This window comes from Lycorma delicatula, chromosome 11 (assembly GCF_047948215.1).
Source record: "Lycorma delicatula isolate Av1 chromosome 11, ASM4794821v1, whole genome shotgun sequence".
Lineage (NCBI taxonomy): Eukaryota > Metazoa > Arthropoda > Insecta > Hemiptera > Fulgoridae > Lycorma > Lycorma delicatula.
The window spans coordinates 36,762,079-36,785,780 of record NC_134465.1 but is presented as its reverse complement, the minus strand read 5'-3'; the positions used below and the strand labels follow the sequence as shown (position 1 = coordinate 36,785,780).

The following is a 23,702-nucleotide window of genomic DNA, read 5'->3' as shown; positions in this document are numbered from 1 at the left end:
GATTATTAATTAAATTAAAAAAATTTCTATTTAAATAAATATATCGAAAGTAGTTTAAAAGTATAGAATGTAAAAAACTATTAACTCAAAAACTGAAACTAAATGATTCAACATTAATAATATAAAAAGATATCTTTAAACAATGATATAGAGTTGAAGAAAAATGTAAGTACGGTAGGTAACTTTGTTGGTAGTAGTGACGAAATGTTAGTGACGTAGTAGTAAAGTAATCTTTACATTAAAAGCGTATATTGCGTAATTGTATTTGGAAGCTGATGTGTGATCAGATTCTGCTTTCGTCCCATATAATACCATTTGGTTCTTGCTGCAATCTGTCAAAGCAACTGCATGTGTCAAAATATGTACTGTTACATTGAAGAAAAATTATATATGTTTATTAATTGCTTCCCCATTATCGGTGTAAAAACCAAAAATAAAACTTATATTTTAACTTATCTAATACGTACAAGTTTTTGATAAGTTATTAATCTAGTATCAGTGTTATTAACGATTAACGTTGTCATATTCAATAAATTGCATTATACATACAGAGCCGTAGTTAAAATTAATAAAATTCTCTAGCGTATTCGCTGTGTTAAGTAGTGTTCTATATGAATCAACAGTTTAGGAAGACTTCTACATATAAACTATGTAAGTACTTCTGATAATAATATTTTATATTAAGAAAAATAATACACTATTAAATAATGTTATTTGGACGTAGGTTAATGTTAATTACGTGAACGTTAATTTATTAGCAGAATTGTGAAAATTTAAAAACTAAACGTTTTGACATTTACACACTTATAAAGCTTTAAAAATTACCATTTTTAGCTTAGCCAAATATGTTTTTATTCTTGTAATTTAAGTTTAAACTGTATAAAATTTATATATATAGATTACTTTATAAAAATACAAAATAAAAATGCGTACTTTTAAGTACCAATAAAATTGAAGAGGGGGTTGCTGATTCTTTTGAAGACTAATTTTTGTTTTTTAAAAATTATTTTTAAATTAGAAGAATATTTTTTTTTCTATTTAAATGATATAATTGCAAATTATTATTTCTTTTAAATATGAGTATTTTATTGAACTTCTGTTTTTTGTTTTATAAAAGTTATGTTTTTGTTAATAAGAAAATCTTTTACCTGTGTTTCCATTTGGTGATTAAGTAGCTATTTATTTTAGAAAGGTAAATTGCCTTTGTTGTTCAGTATCAAATATTTTACTAACATTTTTTTCACTTTTATAAAACATACATTAAAAAATTAAAAGGAATATAATGTTAAAGTGGCAGAAAATATTATTTAGTTTTTTATATCTTGTTAATGTATCAAAGTTAACAGTGATAACCTTTTTTCTTTGAAAACATAAACTTTTGAACAGAATTTGATGAGATTTAAAATTTTGACATATTTTTAATTGTTCCTGTGGTCATGTTCAATGACTGGTACTGCCATTGTTTCATCCTGGATTCAATTGATGTTATTATTGGCAATTTTTTTATATTAGCAAACATCTCTTTAGAATGTGGTCAAACATTATGTCGGATTTAAATGTGTATTCATTGTGGACATTGTTCTGTTTTTGTGTATATATATTTATTAAGAGTGTTGTCTTTAGTGTCTGTGTACCTTTTCTTCACTTATCCCATGTTATTGTTTTTACCTTTTTGTACATTAATTCATACCATCCTGTTTTTTCTTAATTTTCTTCATGTGAGTGGTCTCATAAAGCCATTTCTTCTTTGTTTTTTGTGTTGCTCTTCTTAATTCATTATTCAGTTTTTTCCACGGTCTCTTATCTTCATTATATTTCTTGTAAGACGAAGAAAAAGATAATAAGTTGGTAACCTTGGCTTCCTTAACCAAACCGATGATTAGTGTTTTATTGTTTTTTATGGAATTTTTCATATTCTCATTGAATTCATTTGCTCTTTGGCCTTTATTTATTTCCTTCAATAAAATAAATAAAAGAAAAGTAAATAAATACTTGTATTAAGAGCCTTTTCACAAACATTTAGATATAAAGTATTTTTACTTAATAGCTGTTTCTGATTTCATGAAGAAATATGGTTAACTTCTTCAGTTACATTGATAAAGCTATGTTTTAAAATCATATTTATTGTATTTGATTCATTTTAGATTATTTATTTTTATCTTTTGAATCAAATCTTATCTTTCAGTACTTTATTTCCCAAACAAGCTGTTTATTAGTTAACCGGTTTATTATAGTCTATAAAATTATTATTAGTCTGTAAAATTTCACATATTTATTAGCCTAATTGTGTTTATCATTTTACAGCATTAAATGTATAACTGTGAACCTATTTCAAAAATAAAGTAAACTGATTTATTTTAAGCCAATTAAATGTCAGTCACAATATATAATTAATTATCTAACTTTTTTTAACCATTTTAAATAATGTTATTGAACTTTTCATTTTATTTTTGTTAAGGATGTCTTACATTTTCTTTAATTTTAATTATTTACATCAGCTAGTAAAATTAACTATTTCAGAAGCATATTATTGCAAATTACCATTATACAACCAGTGTTACAATGCATATTACTTAGTCCTAGAACAACCGCGAAAAAAACAAAAATATGACAGCAAACAGTCTTATTATAATATAATATTGATTAATAAACATTATGTAGCACTTATGTTGTCAAGAGCAAGAAAAATACAATATTTGCACTAAACCACAGTTAATTAATTATATTCTATTAAACTATATTTAAAATAATTCATCAACATCTTCCTATTAGTATTTTAGGATAATTTTAAAAGTCTTAATTATGAAACATTTGTGCATATATATTACAAACAATAAAACCATCATTATAATTAAAAGTGAATAATGATAATGTCTTACTTATTATGCTTCAGTTTCCATTTTTAACAAATGACTGGCCTTTTTAAATATCTCTCCATCAATTTATTTTCAACAAAATTGTAAGATTTTCTTTTACAAAAGTAATAAAACCAAAATGGTTGTAATTATTACTTTAGTTAATAAACTCTGAATTATGTTTATTATTGTTTGAGGTGTACAAAAAGTTGTACTTAAATTATTTGCATTTCCATCTTCTAAATTTGTATTTTGTATATACTTGATATATTTAGCATCTTCATTAATTTGTCTTACTTTTATTTCATGTATAAAAGTTATTCTTTTATTTAGAGTGTTGTGGGAGGTGTCTGAAAAATTTAGACTGATTCAGGACATCAAAATTTAAAAAAAAGTTCATGTGGAAAAACAATCCAAATCACTTAATTTTCCCTCTTTCTACCATTTTTTTTTCAATAAAAATTTATATCTTAAGAATGATTGTAATAATTTAATAAAATTTGGTGTATGTGTACTCAATAACATCTTCTACTAAATAATTAACTTTGAAAATCCAAAACGGCAGCCTTTTAACTTCTAATCATTAATAGCAATAGTAATCATTAATAGCCCCATAGATATTTGTTTTATTGAATTATGTTGTATTAAATTAAAATTAAGCCTCTTATTATAAACAAAACTGAAATTTATTTGTTCAGATTAATCGCCAAACATTTTCACTTTTATTTGTTTAGATTCACTTAAACAATTTCATCTGTAACAGGTAAAATTGTTTAAGTGGATCGTAAAATTATGTAGTCTTTAGATTTTGCACTTGTTTTACTAAAAATAAAAATAATAATTAATTATTTTAAATTCACAATAGTGAAGGAAGAGAAAATGAGCACAAAATTGTCAGACTGCATAATTTTGCAGGACATTTTCCTAGGATGTTACCTAGGAAATTCAGAGTATTTTCCTAGGTTGTTTTGTTTATTCTAGAGACATTTTTTAGTAAATAGATTTTTTAAATGTACGAATGACAAGTTCCAGCTGAAATAACTGTGGTCTGCAGTTGACACTCATTCATTTTAACTAAATCAGGGGGGAGAAATACTGATAAGCGATATTACTCTTACTTCGCCCATTATTTCTGTTAATAAACATAATCTTTAATAGATAATATCTGAATAGTAAAAAGCTTTTTGAAGTTATAATTCAAGGAAGAATAAGTCGATCCAACTGAAAAAGAAAACCAGATAATTTAAAAGAAGTCCATATTAAAAGAAAAAACAGTTTATATTTAATTATATGAGTATGTAAAGTATGAAGTAATTAGCCGTTTAGCCAGAACCTGGAACCTTTGAGGCTCAGGTCAGCCCAGACAAATCCTGGAGCCAACTCAGGGGCTCCTCGGGCTTCCTGGGGCTGTGAGGCCTACCCTATAGCCACAAAGCTTGCTTTGGTCACCATTCCCATCTACCCAGAGAGCTCCACCCCCTGAACCGTGGAGTGTACGTTATCTTCATGGTTGTGAGAATAATACCGATAAATAATAATTATAGTATTCAGGCTGTATAGAAACCTGAAAAAGAAACTAAATTACAAAAGATAGAATAATAATAACTATGGTAACTAATGTGGTACAAATACCCAGTTACAATTTTGAAAATTATAAAATTGTGTGGAGAGTTATTATAATAGCATCCCATTGCACCTCCCAAAACAGTGCCCCAGGAGCATTCCATTTGTTACCAGTTGATGGTGAAGATTGGTCTAGCCTCTCACGAGGTGTTTGGATACCTCATCTCTCTAGCCTCACACACAGTTCCCACAGGAAGCCCATTATTGTTAAACAGAAATTATTTTAATTTATTTAATATTATTTTATTTTATTTAATGTAAATTTAATTCTATTATTTTTATAAAAATATAATTAGATTGATTTGAATCATTCAGTTCAAACCCAGTTTACACAGTGATAGAAACGCAAACACGCGTTTGAGTTTGCAAAAATAAAATATATATATTTTATTTTTGAGATCTTTCGAGATGAAATATCTAAAAACCTTCTCATGCCAAGAAACATGGCTAAAAATTGGGTTGCGATTGATCAAGTAGTTTTTTTTGTTTATCCCAAACAAACAAAAACCCTCTTTCTCTTATATAATAGTATAGATTTATAGATACCCATTAATTTTGATTTTACATAGTCTGTTATGGTTATAAACTTCTTTTTTTTAAAGTCATTTTAGATCACTTCACACAAGCAATAGTAGAGTTGAAGAACAGGGTGTTTGCAGTCATTCGCATACTATTTCTTATTAACTATCCAAATATAATACTCATAATATAAATATTCATGTTGAAAGGAATTAATCAGTTGAGAATAAATAAACAAAATCTAATTATTTACCAAGAAAAATCCTATTTTGCCATATTTCAACTCATCACGGTTAGAAAACCTTGTGAAATAGTATAACTGTAATTTAGTCTAGGACATTTGTGATCACTATCTTTGGATCACTTCAGGAAATGTCTTTCAGCATTTTCTGATGTATTTTGGCTGTCAGATCGGTAGATATATGAGGTTTGTAAGTAAAGTAATGAGACCGGTTCAGAAAAACTTTTTATTTACAATCCAATTATACATGGACTCTATCACCTTTGAAATAATTCTCTTGGGAAGCCATGCAACACTTCAAATGGTTTTTCCACTCTTCATAACGGTGTGGGAACTCAGAAACCAGAATATCCTTCAGATAGTCGGTTACATTTTTTAAAATGTTTTCTACTGTTCAAAAATGCTGTCCTTTGAGATGCTTTTTAAAGTCGGGGATAGGAAAACGTTGCAGGGAACAAGTTAGGTGAATAAGGTGGTTGAGGAACTACAGGAATGCTTTTTTTTGTCAAAAACTCATTAAGTGTGACAAGGTGCATTCTCATGATGCAGCATCCAGTTGTTTTTGATGGCTGGTTTCATGCAAGCAACTCTTTTCTGCAGTCTTTCAAGAATTTCTTTGTAAACATATTGATCTACTGTCTGTCCTGTAGGCAAAAACTCCTTATGGACAATGCCATTACTATTGAAGAAACAAATTAGCATGGTTTTGATTTTTGATCTGCTCATTTTTGCTTTTTTGGGACATGATGAGTTTGAAGTGTGCCACTCCTTGCTATGGCATTTTGTTTCTGGGTCATACTCAAATATCCAAGATTCATCACCAATAATAACATATTTTTAGAAAATCAGGATCGGTTTCAATTCGCTCTAGAAAATCACGTCACACTTCCACCCTGTTGTTTTTCTGTTCAACAGTGAGGTTTTTTGGGACCGATTTTGCACAAACTTTTTTCATGTCCAATTCGTTTGTCAAAATTTGACGGACTATGATATGCTTCAAATTTAATTGTTCTGCAATCATTCTGACGGTTAATCGCCGGTCGTACCATATCATGTCTCTGATTCGCTCTACATTATCGTCACTTTTTGACGTTAACGATCTTCCAGAGCGTGGATCGTCCGCAACTGATTCTCGGCCATCTGAAAATGCATTAAACCATCTAAAAACTTGGGCTCGTGTCAGAACGTCATCTCCATATGCCCTTTTCAATTTTGGTAATTTTTAGTAGCATTCTAACAGAGTTTAACGTAAAACTTGATTGGAGAACGTTGCTTATAATTAGTATCACTCATTTTTGTAACACAACAAAAACTCGTTTCACAAAACTTTGTTTACGTCTCACGGGGCAACAATAAACTAAAGGTATTAATACCTAATATAAATCAGCTGTTCATATAATTATGTGTTTACTAGTAACTTGAATTTACTAGAAACTTGTTTACTAGTAACTTTATTTCAGGTCGACCGTCTCTGAGGTGTTTGGTTAATTGAAACCCAACTGAATATACCCAATTTGAATATAGTATTCAAATCCGTTTAAAAGTAACTGCCTTTACTAGGATTTGAACTTTAGAACTCGACTTCAAAATCAGTTGATTTGCGATGACGAGTTCACCACTAGACAACCCCGAGGGGTAGGTGCGCGGTAGGCCTGAGTCTAAGACTACACGTTTACCGGTTCACTTAGCAATCCTTTGCAATTTTTGTTACACCCCAGTCTTGCCAATGACTTCTTTTTTTTTTTTTTGAGATGAAGGGCATCGACTGTGTTAGTCATTTCGCCCTATGATAATGGAAATTTGTAGCATATGAAAAAATGCTATGCCTGACTGGGATTCGAACTCAGGACATCCGGATGAAAGGCTGAATCGCTACCACTCCACCACGGATATCAGCATTTTAATTGTTGATGCGACTGTAAATAAAAAAAAAAAAAACGATAGGTTATTACAAATTATGAGAAACTTTTTTTCTTTCCATATTTTTTGTTATTTGAAAAACTTTTAAAATGTTTTGTTCTGAAAAAATACGCCTTTATTTCTTCATTTTATCAAATTTATTTTTGAATAAAATCATATTAAAGAAAAAATCTTCAAAAAAAGTGGAATTTAAAAAAATTAAATTACAACTATTTTTGACAACTTTTAATCGATTATTAAATTATCATCAACAGATATTGGGGGAAGCTGATACGGGTGGAAAATTTTACATATAAAAGAAAAAAAAATTATAATAAAATTTAAAAAAATATATTTGTGAAATACTAGAAAAAATATGTTTGACAACATATGTTAGCTAAGTAAAGTATCTAACGGGAAACGGCTTCTTCGTAATTCTTCTTAAAGAATTTGCTAGCCGTAACTCGATTACAAACTGTTTTCGGACATGTTTGTACGAACCCTTCTTCTTAATTTCAAGCTCTAAAATCGGTTCCCAAGTTATTTCCCTTTCCTCCTAAATCATCTTGTGTGTGTATACATATATATTTAATTACACAAGTTAAAATATAAAGTAAAATATAAAGTAAACTCTTATTTTGATAATCGTATTCTCTAAATAAGTATATAATTTCGTACCAAATTCTTACGGTATTTTGTATTTCACTTTTATTCGTTTCTGGAATATTAAATTTCGTATTTTAAAATGCTTGAAATTTATCGGTGATAAATTATAATTTTAAACTTGTATTTACGAGAATAAATGGTAAAAACAAAAATAATAGTAATGAAAACATTGGCAAAAGACACCAGAATTGTAGGTAGTACAGGTAGACAGAAAGTTCTATGTTCAAATTTCGGTCAGAATTGGCTTTTTTATACGCTTTATTAAAATTTGAAATAAAAGTAAGTGACGAACTGAATGTGGGTCTATTGCCCATACAAATAAATAAATAAATATAAAAATTATTAGGTATTAATACGTGTTAGGAATAGCATTAATAAAGATTACGAGGTCGAATTGTAAATAAAACTGGAAAAATTTTATCTGTTATTATGTAATATTAGAATCTTTTTTTTTGTAAATTACTTTACAAAACTGATAAATTTAATCGTAATATTTAAAAAAAAAAATATTAAAATTAAGGGAGATTAATTATTATTTTAAATAAAATGTAATAATAGAGATATAAAATATCGACAAATCTTGATTTAATTTAATTATATGGAACGTCTATATAAGAAATATATTAGGGATATTAACTTTGTTATTCGACCGCAATACACACACACGTACGCACATTTACGGTTGGATTTGAATTGTTGTACCATCGCGTGACCAGTACTGTCCGAGGGTAGCCAATCAGAGTGAAGTTAGCCACCTGCTGCATTTGTTTCATCTCCCCCCTCTCCCCGCACCTTCGTCGCAGTAGTCAGACAGACTAGTTTTTTTTACTAATGTGTCATCCCAATAAAATTAAACAAAAAAATAATTACCTCTGACAGCGTATGAACGATACAATTTTATAAATTATTGTTTTATTTTTTATCATTGACTATCGAAGTATTGTTTTTCTATTAAACCATTTATTATTATAAAAAATTTACTTATTACATTTATTTTATTTATATTTAATTTTTTTTTAAACACTTCGCTTTTATTATAATCTGAATTTTTTAAAATCTAGCACAAATTATGTATTACAGTAAATAAATTTGTACCTTCAAAACTAGATTGTATGTTAGTTCAATCTAGTTTTGAAGGTACAAATTTATTTACAAGGGGTTGTTGATGAAGCTTTCTATTATTTAATAAAATCTAATGTTAAAGCTGGATAAAACTATATGTGTATATGTCTTTATCAGTAATGCAAGAGTTCGCACGCACGCACATCCGCGCGCGCAAATGAAGAAATCCTTTATTACATAATTAAAATTTTTTTAAAAATATTTGTTTTTCTTTCTTTTCTTACAAGCTTTTTTTCATGATATAGTAAGTTAGCGATGTGAAATTTAATATTATTTCTATATTTGATGTAGTCGGGTGCCTGTGTAGGCTGTATGAGGTGGTAAATCCCGAGTACAAGATAACGCATAAAAGTAATATTAAATTTCATATCGCTGACTATACTAATGTATCTGAAAAAAATGCCGATAAAATAAAGAAAAACTCGCTCGACTATTTTTTGTTGTTTATTCTAGGTAGATGTGTACAATCAGGAGTAGTCTGGTTTTTTTTAATAATTTTTATCTTGCAGTTAAAAACCAATTACATATTTTAGGGTAATATTGTTTTAGGAATAACTATGTACGGATTATGATTTTAAATACTCATCAAGAAAGCACCGATAAAACTATAGTAAAAGTAACGGAGAAAGTGATTATGATGGATAATGGAAAATGCTATTAAAAAGATATTTGCACAAACTTAAACTTTATAACTAACAAACTGTTAAAATACATCATCAAATAAAAATATCAATATCAATATTATGTCGAATATTTTTCAGGTTTAACTGTACGTCTAATTATCATGTAACACATGCGCGCGCGCAGAAAGATAGAGACACACGCACACACACACAGTTATTTCTTAAGGATAAATATTCTTTTAAAAAACAAACATTTTATTATATGTATAAAATAATTATTTCAATATAAATATTCTTCCAGAATTATATTTTATTAGCCAATGTTAAGTGTAAATGCTAACAGTGATTTTTTAATTAAAACTGAATAAAATAACAGGTAACAAAGACTTCAACCAGGAATACATACCAGCCCACCGGGTTGGTCTAGTGGTGAACGCGACTTCCCAAATAAGCTGATTTGGAAGTCGAGAGTTCCAGCGTTCAAGCCCTTGTAAAGCCAGTTATTTTTACACGAATTTGAATACTAGATCGTGGATACCGGTGTTCTTTGGGGGTTGGGCTTCAATTAACCACACATCTCAGGAACGGTCGAACTGAGAATGTACAAGACTCTACACTTCATTTACACTCATACATATCATCCTCATTCATCCTCTGAACAATTATCTAAACGGTAGTTACCGGAGGCTAAACAGGAAAAAAAAGGAATACATACCACTAATAATGCTTACATATGCTACATCCTGAATCCTAACATGTGTGTGTGTGTGTGTGCGCGCGCGCGCGCATGTATGTAAAATTTGTCATAAAAAGATATTAATAACATTTTAAAAATTACTTCTGCAGGAATATAGATAGTTATGCCCCAAAAGGGTTTATATCTTATTTTTTATATATTTACGTAAAAAAATGTTTTAATTGTAAAATGGGTTTCTTTTAAAACGTAATTGCTCCAAAAACTAGAAAATATTTGTAAAAATTTGCGCTCATAAAATATTACTTAGTTTTATAATTTTAATTTACGTTCGTTCGCATTTGTTACCTTTATTAATCCTCGCAGAACACCTATTCCAATTCTTCAGTAAAATTTTATGAGCCACAATGGATTTCTTTTTACAAATATTGAAAATTACTTTGATTATATTACAGTTACTGAAAAATTATTTCCTACTATTTAGAGAAATTTCTTTAAAAGAATACCATTTTTTTATTTATTTATTTTTACTTTTTGGTCTCCCGCCTTCGCTTGTTCGTTCAAATGCTATCGATTCATTCACATCGGTTTATCATTTTTTCTCATTCTTTCTTACTCTAGTAGCGGGCGCGTAAAAAAATAAAATAAAAACTCAACTTTCGCCCGCTAAAAGTCAACTCGTCAAATCTCGCCCGTTTTACCTTTTCGCTTTCATTCGCTCGCTTTTCATGCTATTTCTCCAACCGTATTTTACGGTGTGTTGCAGTTTTTTTTTTGTTTTGTACTCTAGTTTCATCTTTTTGTTCCCATGAGAATCTACATTACACGAAGAAAAATGATTTTGTTATAGTAACAGTAACATTTTGTTATACTTACAACAAATCGGTTTGTCGTCGTAACAAAATCAGATAACTTACAGTAAAAAATCAGTAACGACAGTTGATAGTAACAAATCCATTTTGTAATCGTAACAAAATCGTTTCGCTGCCACAACACACCCTTAGTTACCGAAACATATGATTTGTTACCCGTAAGTAAACAAATAAATATGTTTTTACAAACGTCCGACATGTTTGTTTTAGAACGATATTAAATATGGTATATTATATTATCATTCACGCCAAACGTGTGTGCAAAATTTCATCTTGATTGGATAACGGGAAGTTTGTCAGATTTCAGTTACTAAATGTCAACTAAATAGGATTTCGAGCATAAGAAAGCTATTAAAAAAAATAACTGTAATTGAGCGTTATTTTTACGCTCTTTCGTACGGGTAAAAATGTACTTTGCACGATTCATAGCGTTATCCGACAAACACCACAAGAAAATGACCAATTTTCTTTCTTTTTCTTTGCGAAAAAGTTTTCGATACGTTATGTTGAAACATCATAATCTAAAAGCTGAAATTGCATACAGAATTACAGCTCTTCTCTCTGGAATATGCATATATACGTTGTTTCTACATGAGCATAAAGCAACCGACTATTTGAAAACTGAAGGTGTTTGAATGTAAAGACCTCCGGATCTACCGTTAGGCATTCTTCAGAGGATGAGATGAATGATTTGTAGCGTGTGTGAAAATGCCATGCCTGATCGGGATTCGAAAGGGCAAGTCTAAAGGAATGTACATCGAACACGAACACCATCGCTCCTTTAAGGTATATTTACCGATAATCCAAATAGTATCGCAAAAGATAGAGAGAGACCTTTTTTTGTAGAAAATTTAATTTCAAAAACTGTAAATGCTTCAGAATTCGATTGATCAACGGTTTGGCCGTGGTAAATTTAAGTATAGGAAAGGAACATAATCCGGTGGTTACCGCAAGCAATTTAAACGACTACCGTCATGAAACAGTGGAATATTTCGTTACGGTATTAGTCGTAAATTCTTTTCGGTTATAAAACCTATTTTAGTACAAAATTTCACCTCGATCGGACGAGTAGATTTTGCGTGAAAGAATAACAGCCTCATAAAAATTACTATATATTTACACAGATTGTATCACAAAGTTCTCCCGGGCCCTTTCATAACGTTTTCTACTCGTGAAAATAATCTACTCGTTTAAATTTCATTTAAACATTCGTCCTAAAATACTTCGTTTGGGATTTACGGCTAATGAAAGAGACGTGAAAAAGTTTTCTTTGTTTGATTCAACTTGCTCTATACCGTTTTGTTTAGAATTAAATCCTCTACAAGTTTTGTTTAAAAGTTATTTAACAAAGTTATTGTACATCTAACATTAAAAACAGGGGTTTTACCCCGATTTATTGAATTTCACACTAGATTTCTACTACTACTGCAGATACGGTTCTGGGATATATTTTATTCGATTTTTCCGGTCAAAAACAAAACGATTCACTAATTTTGTCCCTTAATTAACGTTTTAAAAATTTCAGTGACATTATTTCACCGGGATAGCTGAAATCCGACGTAACTCGCAAACGAAGCATTTTAGGACAAATTTTTATTATGAATTTTTTCCATTATCTTCGCGAGTAGAATAGGTTGTGAAAGTCCCGGAAGAAATTCGTGATACACTCTGTATATATAATAAATAATTGTATATGTAATAGATAATACATTACCGGGAAGATAAAATTTTAATTGAAATTCAATGAGATTCAATTGAATCAGTTCTTTTTTCTACAACTGATGAATGATTCACCGTACAAGTTTACAAAGGAATGTAAAAATGGAAATTTGTAGCATAAGCAAAATGTTACACCTCACCGGTATTCGAATCCGGGACCTCCAGATGAAACGCCGAGACGCTACCACACTGCCACGGTAATCGGAAGAGTGGTATGCTTAATATAATTTATTAAATCAGTATATTTTTTTAAAACTGAGTTCGATTTCTAAACAGTTTTTTAATTAAATTTTTTTAATATTAATCTATTTTCTTTTTTAAATAAACCCTTATTTAGTTTCTTAACTTTTGATAATAAATAAAAATATTTATGTATAAAATTAAATTTTAACCTGTTATTTTAACATTTATTTTATTATTTTAGTTGTTTTAAATAGATGTTTAATGTATATGTGAGGGTGCGCGTACGTGTTACGTAATTGATAATATAAACTGTAAACAACAGTAACATTAATCTATATTGTACAAGTTAAGAAGATGTGGATACACCGAAGATCACCGATTGTACGCGGAGATGGACGAACATGTATACCTCCTAACTCACTCGATCCAGTCGCTTAGTGTTACGGGCGATAAACGAAATTAAAATTTACGTTTCATTAATGTGTGTTGTTTTATTTAAACAAAATTAACGTCTTTATTTTAACATCATGGTATGTGCTTTTTAATATAGACTCAATAATGTACATATACTTAATATAGAATGTAGTGTATTACCATTTGTATTATATTTTAAAAAATAGTATTGAATAACCTGTTTCAACCCTGCTTGTAGTGTGTGTGTGTGTGTGTGTGTGTGTGTCCTAATCCTTTATTGCTTTTATATTAATTCTTCATAATCATCAAATTATTATTGATTTTTGTTTGATTGTTTGCATTTTTGTGCGAGTTTGCGTGCGCACATCTATGTATGTGTATGTATTTCATTTATTCTTCTAACTGATTGTTAAAAGAATGGATTTTGACTTTTTTTGTCATAAATCAAGCCTATCTTAACACACTAGTTATGATATATTTTTCAGTCTACCGGATGTGAATTATAAAACATAAAAATGATTTTTTTCTTATCTCACTTTGGAGGTACTGAACCGACTTAAAAAAACTTCATTGTTTAAAATTTCGGTTTTTCTATATAACGTAGACGTACGTAAATAAATGATTTACCATAATTAAATAATAAAATAAATAAAATAATAAAATGAAAAAAGTTTTCCTGAACATTACCAATATAACTATGAATATAATTTAACCAAACTTAACCTACGCTCGCTTAGCGAAGGTTAAGTTTGGTTATACTTTTAAATTTATTTATTATATATATATATATTTATTTGTTTATCTCATAACCGAACACGAATATTGCCCTTTTTGTTATCTTCAACTGCTCATTCACGTTATCTACGAACGTTCGGGCAAATCGTGTCTCTTCTTTCGTCTTCGTGTTGACCTCCAATATAACGTATTGCAATATGGAAAAAATTGAGGTTGAGGGAATAATTGCTCAGAATTACCAAATGATATATAATATAACTAATGTAATTTCACAACTTACATAGAAAAAATTTCCCCGTTAGACCGAGTTACTTTTTACACTTTAAATATTATTCATTTATTTAATTCTACCCCCACCTGTGACGTCACAACATAGCAGTAAATTAGAGCAATTTTTGTGGTGGGCATGCGATTTTAAAAAAGTTTTTTTGCAAATATTATTATTTTTTAATCGTTAACAAATGCGCCTAAGTAAAATATGTCCTTAATTAGGCGAAATCTCGAGACTGAGGTTGACCTTGCTTCACAGCCTCATCCCTTTGAACTTTTAAGTTGAAAATTTAATGGCATGTGCCTCATAAGAAGTAATCAGACCAAGTTTGGTCTAAATCGGTCCAGTAGTTCTGGAGATATAAGGTGATTTATATGCCAACACCGAACACATGTTTATACGAACATTAACAACAGGACAATTTCCATTCGGTTTTTTGGGTTCCTTAGGCGTCAAAACGTCAAGATCCGGTGAAAACCGCATATGCCGAAATCGGACCGATTTCAATACTTTCTAGAGCTGTAGCGCTATCTAGACGGGAAAGTTAAAGGTAATTTAGTAACTCTTCTTTGCGTTTGTACTGTTAGACATTGTGTGACGTATAATAAATCAACTATTCTCATTAAAAAGGTGCGCTTATAAAATTATTTATAGGAAAATTGCTCTATTTATGAAAAAGATGCAAAATTTAAATTTAACTGTCTCTGGTTCCTGTATATTTTATGTCCACATTTAATAATAAATTTGGCAATTATATAAGTTACGGTCTCGCCTCTGATTTTGATGAAATTTGAAATATAACTTATGTAAAAGAAAGTTATTCGTTACTATTAAAATTATTCGTGGGAAACGCCTTCCATCGAGTTACGTTACGTCCCTTGCAAGTTACGCAGCAACCTTACCGAAATTTCGAAATATTACAAGCGTAAATAAACTTTATTTTGGGACTAAATAAATTAGTTTCAATGAAATTAAATTCACTTAAAGTTAAATTAATTTAGGTTTAGTTTACGATGTGGGTTTTGGTAAATGTACAATATACATTATTTGCGGAGTAAAACGCTTGGTTTAAATGAAATTTAATCGAGTATAGTTAGGTTTAGAACAAGGTTAATGTTAGGTTTAGAGTAAGTCGATTGAAATTTTCCGTAATTTATTTGATTAATTCACACTTCAAGATTTCTGTTCGACTCAACTTTAAGCAAATCTAACCTTATTCTTAACTAAATTTATATGAAACAAAATTTTAGTTTACAATTAATTTATGTTACCGTGAAAGCTCGATATCTGACAAATATGGATTTTCTCCGGTATATATCGGCACACACCAAATACATCGGTGAAATATCAAAATATTTACTTATTCAGACCTTCCCCAGAATATGTGACAACACAGATAAGTTCTGGGGTAGAGGGTCAAAACGATAACTAAAAATTAAAAAAAAAAATCACTCAATACCAATGTTTACGGTAAATAGATTACAAGAAATGGTCGTAAAAAAGGAAGTTACATTTTCGACATATGTAACCTACTATGCTACTATACACTGTTTGCTAATCTCGTCTAATTAACATTATATTTACAAATTAAATATGTTATTCTCCCACACTGGAAGCTATTAATCAAATTCACCGCATTTATAAACAATCTAATCAAATTTTCAGAATTTTATAAATTGAAAGGTCCAGTCTATCAGTGTACCCTGAAGGCGGTGAGTCAAATTCCTCCAGTGTTGGAAAATAACATGTATAATTTGTATATTCAATTTCAAATTCAAATTTATTCCAATAATACTTTTACAAATATATACACGAAGTTCCATTCTCTGGAATACCTAAAGCGGTAAAAAAGCAACATTTTTTTTTATTCTCCGGGACCACCTTTAGGTATTGCTTCATAGAATGAGATGAATGACAATTTATGTATAGCGTGTGGAAAATACCATGTCTGACCGGGATTCGAACCCGGATCCTCCAGATGAAAGGTCGAGACGCTACCACTCGCGCCACAGAGGACCGCATAAAAGCTCCATTGCCGCAGGTAATTCTATCCTACTAAACGGCATTTGTATGTGTGTATGTTTGTATCCTCTTAGCTTAGCACGGGAATGTACTGGTCACTAGCTGAAACTCCTGATTCGTTAGTACATGGATAGTGGTGATTAGATGTTTTTTTTTGTCTTCAGTCATTTGACTGGTTTGATGCAGCTCTCCAAGATTCCCTATCTAGTGCTAGTCGTTTCATTTCAGTATACCCTCTACATCCTACATCCCTAACAACTTGTTTTACATATTCCAAACGTGGCCTGCCTACACAATTTTTCCCTTCTACCTGTCCTTCCAATATTAAAGCGACTATTCCAGGATGCCTTAGTATGTGGCCTATAAGTCTGTCTCTTCTTTTAACTATATTTTTCCAAATGTTTCTTTCTTCATCTATTTGCCGCAATACCTCTTCATTTGTCACTTTATCCACCCATCTGATTTTTAACATTCTCCTATAGCACCACATTTCAAAAGCTTCTAATGTTTTCTTCTCAGATACTTCGATTGTCCAAGTTTCACTTCCATATAAAGCGACACTCCAAACATACACTTTCAAAAATCTTTTCCTGACATTTAAATTAATTTTTGATGTAAACAAATTATATTTCTTACTGAAGGCTCGTTTAGCTTGTGCTATTCGGCATTTTATATCGCTCCTGCTTCGTCCATCTTTAGTAATTTTACTTCCCAAATAACAAAATTCTTCTACCTCCATAATCTTTTCTCCTCCTATTTTCACATTCAGCGGTCCATCTTTGTTATTTCTACTACATTTCATTACTTTTGTTTTGTTCTTGTTTAATTTCATGCGATAGTTCTTGCGTAGGACTTCATCTATGCTGTTCATTGTTTCTTCTAAATCCTTTTTACTCTCGGCTAGAATTACTATATCATCAGCAAATCGTAGCATCTTTATCTTTTCACCTTGTACTGTTACTCCAAATCTAAACTGTTCTTTAACATCATTAACTGCTAGTTCCATGCAAAGATTAAAAAGTAACGGAGATAGGGAACATCCTTGTCGGACTCCCTTTCTTATTACGGCTTCTTTCTTATGTTCTGTTGTACTGTTACTGTTGCTGTTTGGTTCCTGTACATGTTAGCAATTGTTCTTCTATCTCTGTATTTGAACCCTAATTTTTTAAAATGCTGAACATTTTATTCCAGTCTACGATATCGAATGCTTTTTCTAGGTCTATAAACGCCAAGTATGTCGGTTTGTTTTTCTTTAATCTTCTTTCTACTATTAATCTGAGGCCTAAAATTGCTTCCCTTGTCCCTATACTTTTCCTGAAACCAAATTGGTCTTCTCCTAACACTTCTTCCACTCTCCTCTCAATTCTTCTGTATAAAATTCTAGTTAAGATTTTTGATGCATGACTAGTTAAACTAATTGTTCTGTATTCTTCACATTTATCTGCCCCTGCTTTCTTTGGTATCATGACTATAACACTTTTTTGAAGTCTGACGGAAATTCCCCTTTTTCATAAATATTACACACCAGTTTGTATAAACTATCAATCGCTTCCTCACCTGCACTGCGCAGTAATTCTACGGGTATTCCGTCTATTCCAGGAGCCTTTCTGCCATTACATTACGAATTATTAATTTATTATTTCGGCTTCTTGTTTTAACATAAAAGTACAACATATTTTTATATATATATATATATATATATATATATATATATATAGTATCCCCATAGGTTTCGTTCCCACTATATGGTTACTTGCGTTTCCCGACGCAGTCAATTTTTCTAATTTTATGTATGTTTTTTAATCAGTTTATCGGAAGGGGTGTACTAATATTTGCATCGAACATACAATAATAGTAACAAGGGCTGTATTGGTTCAGCCGCCATGTTGTACAACGTCGCATTCCTTATACAAGATCAGAATTAAAAAATGCCGATAACAGTTGTTAGATATTTATCTGAAGGGTATTTGCAAGCCCAGAAATTTCTACTGAATATCTGTTTTTTTGTTATATATATTATAGCACTGTTTAAAATTCGTTATTGTATGCATTATCAATGTAAAATACAATAAGATTATTCATGAAGCGCGATTTACCTCGTTTTATTGTTAACACGATTTTTCCTTCATCGCAAATTTGATTGCTTATAACTCGACAACGAAGGAATTAACAGAAAACGGGTTTCACCATTGTTTTTGTTATAAAATTTTAAATCGAAATCATCCGTCATATGCGTCCACCTTCCTATTTAAAAAAATTAAGTTTGATTCAACATAGCGGATAAAATTTAAAAACCAGCAATAATGCTGATTTTTTTTTTTAAATGTGGAACTCCATTTCTTCCCGTTTCCAATTACTTCTCAGATACGCGGCAAAAAGCTGTTCCCGTACTTAAATATTACCCGGTGTGTATAAAAGAACATGTCCTGAATGACTGACTGATTCATCAACGTCCAGCAATGTCGGTAACAAATAAAGATATCAACTTGATTTTTGATGTATGTAAATTTCATTTAAATATTTAAATTTTTTTTTGAAAGTCAGCCTTGAAAGTTATAAGAAAAGTAAAAAAAAAATTTTGATCAATTCTTGCAAATTTTCCCCATTTCCGACTATATTAAATGAAATACCTAATCACAAGATTGGGGCTTGCAAATACTCCATTTATATATCGCAAATTTTTAAGGGGTGCGACGGCTTACAGTATATTCGAGAATATTAATAAAATTGTTTGGGTTATTATTACGATTATGTTCCAAAATATGTCTGGTAAAATTTAATCGTTGTTAGTTGGTGTATTCTTTATGACTGCTATGATACAAAAGTAAACAATTTTTTTAATTTTAATCCTTGATTAGATTTTAACCTTAAATATGAACTAAATATAATTCATACGAACATAAGAAGCATAAGAAAAAATTTTGATGAATTTGTTTTTTTACTTAAGTAATAGTAAAGTTAAGTTTCAGATTATTATATTGATCGAACTTGGATCGGTGATGACATTGAATTTAATTTCAGTTTAGGTTATAACGTATATTATTCAAAATAATAAACTCACAAAGAGTGACTGGTATATGTTTATTTGTAGATAAAAATATTAAACACGAAATAGTGTAAGTAGAGTTAGAAAATGCAACACATCGGGTTGGTCTAGTAGTGAAAGCGTCTTCCCAAATCAGCTGATTTGGAAGCTGAGAGTTCCAGGTTCAAGTCCTAGTAAAGTGACTTATTTTCATACGGATTTGAATTCGAGATCGTGGATACCGGTGTTCTTTGGCGGTCGGGTTTCAATTAACCGCACATCTCAGGAACGGTCGAACTGAGACTGTACAAGACTACACTTCATTTACACTCGTACATATCATCCTCTGAATCCCTGAACGGTAATTCCCGGAGGATAAACAGGAAAAAGAAAGAAAGAAAAGAGTTAGAAAATGCGAATTCAGTTGGTATTGATTTTAGAATTAATAACGGGAACCATAAAGACGGATGATAACGTAGTTTTAATAGGGGGATACGAATTTGAATATTCTTGATAATAATAAGCTGATAAATGAATTTCTTAGTATTATGCAACTATATGGATTTAAATCATGTGTAAACAAATCTATACGATTACAAAACAGTTTCGATGACGTAATGCAGTCGACCAGCTGCATAGACCATATTTGCTTTAAGAGCGGTTCCGTTGGAAGAGTGACGTGATCGGGGCGATCGTGAAGACTCTCTCTTTTTTCCTGTTTAGCCTCCGGTAAACTACCGTTTAGATAATTCTTCAGAGGATGAATGAGGATGATATGAGGTATGAGTGTAAATGAAGTGTAGTCTTGTACATTCTCAGTTCGACCGTTCCTGAGATGTGTGGTTAATTGAAACCCAACCACCAAACAACACCGGTATCCACGATCTAGTATTCAAATCCGTGGAAAAATAACTGGCTTTTACTAGGACTTGAACGCTGTAACTCTCGATTTCTAAATCAGCTGATTTAGGAAGACGAGTTCACCAACCCGGTGGGTTTGATGAACTTAATCTAGCTTGGATAAAGAAAACTGGAACGAGATATGCAAAAATAACACCGGTAGTAACGAATTTTATTAATAAACTTACCGACTACTTAAATAAACATAAACTGATTATTAAAATATCACATAAATATAAACCACTAAAACAACGGGTCATTCCGAGCACGGTAGCTGCTATGGAAGAGATATAATGCGCCGTAAATTATTAAAACAACCTTTTAATACAAAACTAAAAGATTATTATGAGAAATATAGGAACACATTAAACAATATAATAAAGAAAGCAAAAATTAATTTAAAATCAAATAAAAACAATATTAAGAAAAAATTGGAATCTATTAATGAAATATTAGATATGAAAAAAGAAATTACACGACCGAAAATTGAACCCCAAAATTAAATACTTTACAAATGTAGGAGAAAATTATGCAAATGCGATACTAAAAAATACAAATAACTTAAAATCTCTCTCTTTCGTTAATCCTACCCTCTATTAGTAGCCTGTTTCTTAACCCGACTAATATTACAGAAATATTAAACGTAATAAAAAATTTAAAAAGAAAAACTCGTCACCTGAAATCGATAGCTTTAATGCTTCTTGCTTAAAAAAAAATAAGTAAGTACATAGCAAAACCACTTGAACAAATAAATGGATATTTTATTGAAGAATATTTCCCTACTAAATTTAAAAAAAGCTAAAATAAAAGCAATATATAAATCGGGAGATAAAAACAAGCCGGCAAATTACAGACCTATAAGTTTGTTATGTAACTTTTCCAAAATAATTGAAAAACTATTAAAAAAACGAATAATAAAGTTTCTTGATAAAAGCAATTTTATTCGTAAAAATCAGTACGGTTTTCAAACTGGAAAATCAACAAAAGATGCGGTTTTACATTTAACTGGAATAATTAACCGTAATTTTTTTAGCAACATTCCTCGATTTAACTAAGACATTTGACATAATTCCTTACAGAGATGCTCGCTTATTTGAATTTTTTAAAGTACCTACTTTGAGACAAATATATGTCAAGAAAGTAATATTACACGTAAACAAATATATAAATGAATTCAAATTTAAAAATGCACCGTACAATACTCGTTCATCAGGAAAATATACTTATACCGCATTCTTTTCAAAATTAACAGTTTGCAAACGTCAATTTTCGTATTACGCAAGTACATTTCCTAATAAAGTCCGCAATCATTTTAACGTCCAAATAATAAATAGTAATCTAATCAAAGAAATAGATGAACGGGTGAAACACAATATATATTTTTAATTACCAAATTGAAAGACGCAAATAATCCACAATAACAATAAATTTAACATACAATTGTAACGAATAACATACAAAATACGTTAATATACTACTTAACACTAAAAACTCTACATATATAAAACCGTGAATGCTAAGGCAGTATATTTCATAATAGTGTTAAGTTGTCTTATCTTATGAATATTTCTTGTGGTCGTGTCATACGTTATCTTAAAATATATATTTGTTTTATTTCTCCAAAATGTATTTTATTTTATATGAATTCAATGTAAACTTAAATAATTTTACATTCTGGTTCTATGTGTTTAACTTAATTTTTCAATTTTTTTCTTTTTGAATAGCCCATTTAGAGGGCACGCTTAATCAATTTTTTAGCCCGTGCTTCTTTCATTTTTCTAGAGCGGTGTTCTTTGTCGTCTTGAACAAAGTTCACCCTCTTCTACTAGTGAGGTTTTTACTCTGCTGAAAATTCCTGTATTGTTTTTCTGAATGTCGCTCTGTCTATTAAAATGTCTGAGTCTATTGAATCGTTTACTAGGTCATTGTCTATTTCTTTAAGCCGGGTTATCTTGTTCTTGTGAGTGCTTAGTAGGGTGAAGATGTTTTGTTAGTCTGGTGTTCTCCATTCTGTATATGTGTCCGTAGAATTGCAGTCTTCTTTTCCTGATTACATCTGTTATTTTTTCTATTTTGGAATATAGCTCTTGGTTTAATCTTTGTTTATAATCTAGTCCTGTGTTGTTTTTCGGGCGTAATATTTTCCGTAAGATTCTTTTCTCTATTTTCTCTATTCTCTCTCCGTCCTGTACTTTATGTAGTTTCAGCGTTTCTGCCGCAACCCATCGGGTTGCTCTAGTGGTTAACGCGTCTTCCTAAATCAGCTGATTTGGAAGTTGAGAGTTACAGCGTTCAAGTCCTAGTAAAGCCAGTTATTTTTACACGGATTTGAATACTAGAACGTGGATACCGGTGTTCTTTGGTGGTCGGGTTTAAAACCCAACCAACCCGATTGCAATCAAACAAATCAAAAAGGGAGGTGTACAAGAGCCCTAAATCCAACATTTAATCATGCTACGGCTAGTCGTTCTTGAGATACATACATACATATATGCTCTATATTATGAGAGATACATACATACGTACGTACAGACGTCACGTCGAAACTAGTCAAAATGGATTCAGGGGTGGTCAAAACGGATATTTCCGTTGAAATCTGAAAACCGACATTTTTCGCGGTCATATATTTCCTTAAATATGTTGTAAATTAATATTATCTTTTAAAAATGGGATATAAGTGTAAAAATAAAAATATATTACTGTCACGAAGATTTCGGTTTATAGATTTCAACGGAAATATCCATTTTGACCATCCGTAAACCCATTTTGACTAGTTTCGGCGTGACGTATGCGTGTGTATATTAAGGCGTGTGTCTGTGAGTGTGCGCGCGCGCGTGTGTGAGAGAGAGTGAGAGTGTGTGTGTGTGTATGTATGTATGTATGTATGTATGTATGTATGTGAGTGCATTTGTGTGTGTATGTGTCAGAGTGAGTAAATGTGTATGTCTATATATGTATGTGTTAGTGCGCGCGCGCGTATATGTAATGCTGTGTGTGTATGCGCGTGCGCGTATTGGTGTGTTTTGAGCGCGCGCGCGCGCGTGTGTGTGTATCTATCAGTAAAAAATGACACCGTCCCGTATTTTTTTCTCCTGTTTCTCAACTCTAAAGTTTGAGTTAAAAGTACTAAATTTACTTTTTATTCTTTAATGAAGGTATTTTCACGAACGTTTCTGGTTCGTCTGAATATTTTATAAATAATACTTTTTCCTTAAAAAATTCTTTTTTTTTTTGTCTTCAGTCATTTGACTGGTTTGATGCAGCTCTCCAAGATTCCCTATCTAGTGCTAGTCGTTTCATTTCAGTATACCCTCTACAT

General features: G+C 30.6%; 1 protein-coding gene across 4 annotated transcripts in view; it reads left to right on the top strand.

The window, feature by feature from the left end:
* The first annotated feature begins 296 nt into the window (after window positions 1-296).
* LOC142332067 (uncharacterized) overlaps window positions 297-23,702 on the top strand; it is a 67,844-nt gene continuing 44,438 nt past the window's right edge. For 2 of the 4 annotated variants that reach the window (XM_075378247.1, XM_075378248.1), the window contains exon 1: window positions 13,407-13,546. In XM_075378247.1, the coding sequence (XP_075234362.1) occupies window positions 13,544-13,546 (3 nt within the window). In that variant the 5' untranslated portion in view covers window positions 13,407-13,543. Of the gene's footprint in view, window positions 652-13,395; window positions 13,547-23,702 lie in introns of those variants that run through there. The other 2 variants (XM_075378249.1, XM_075378246.1) reach the window with 2 other exon arrangements.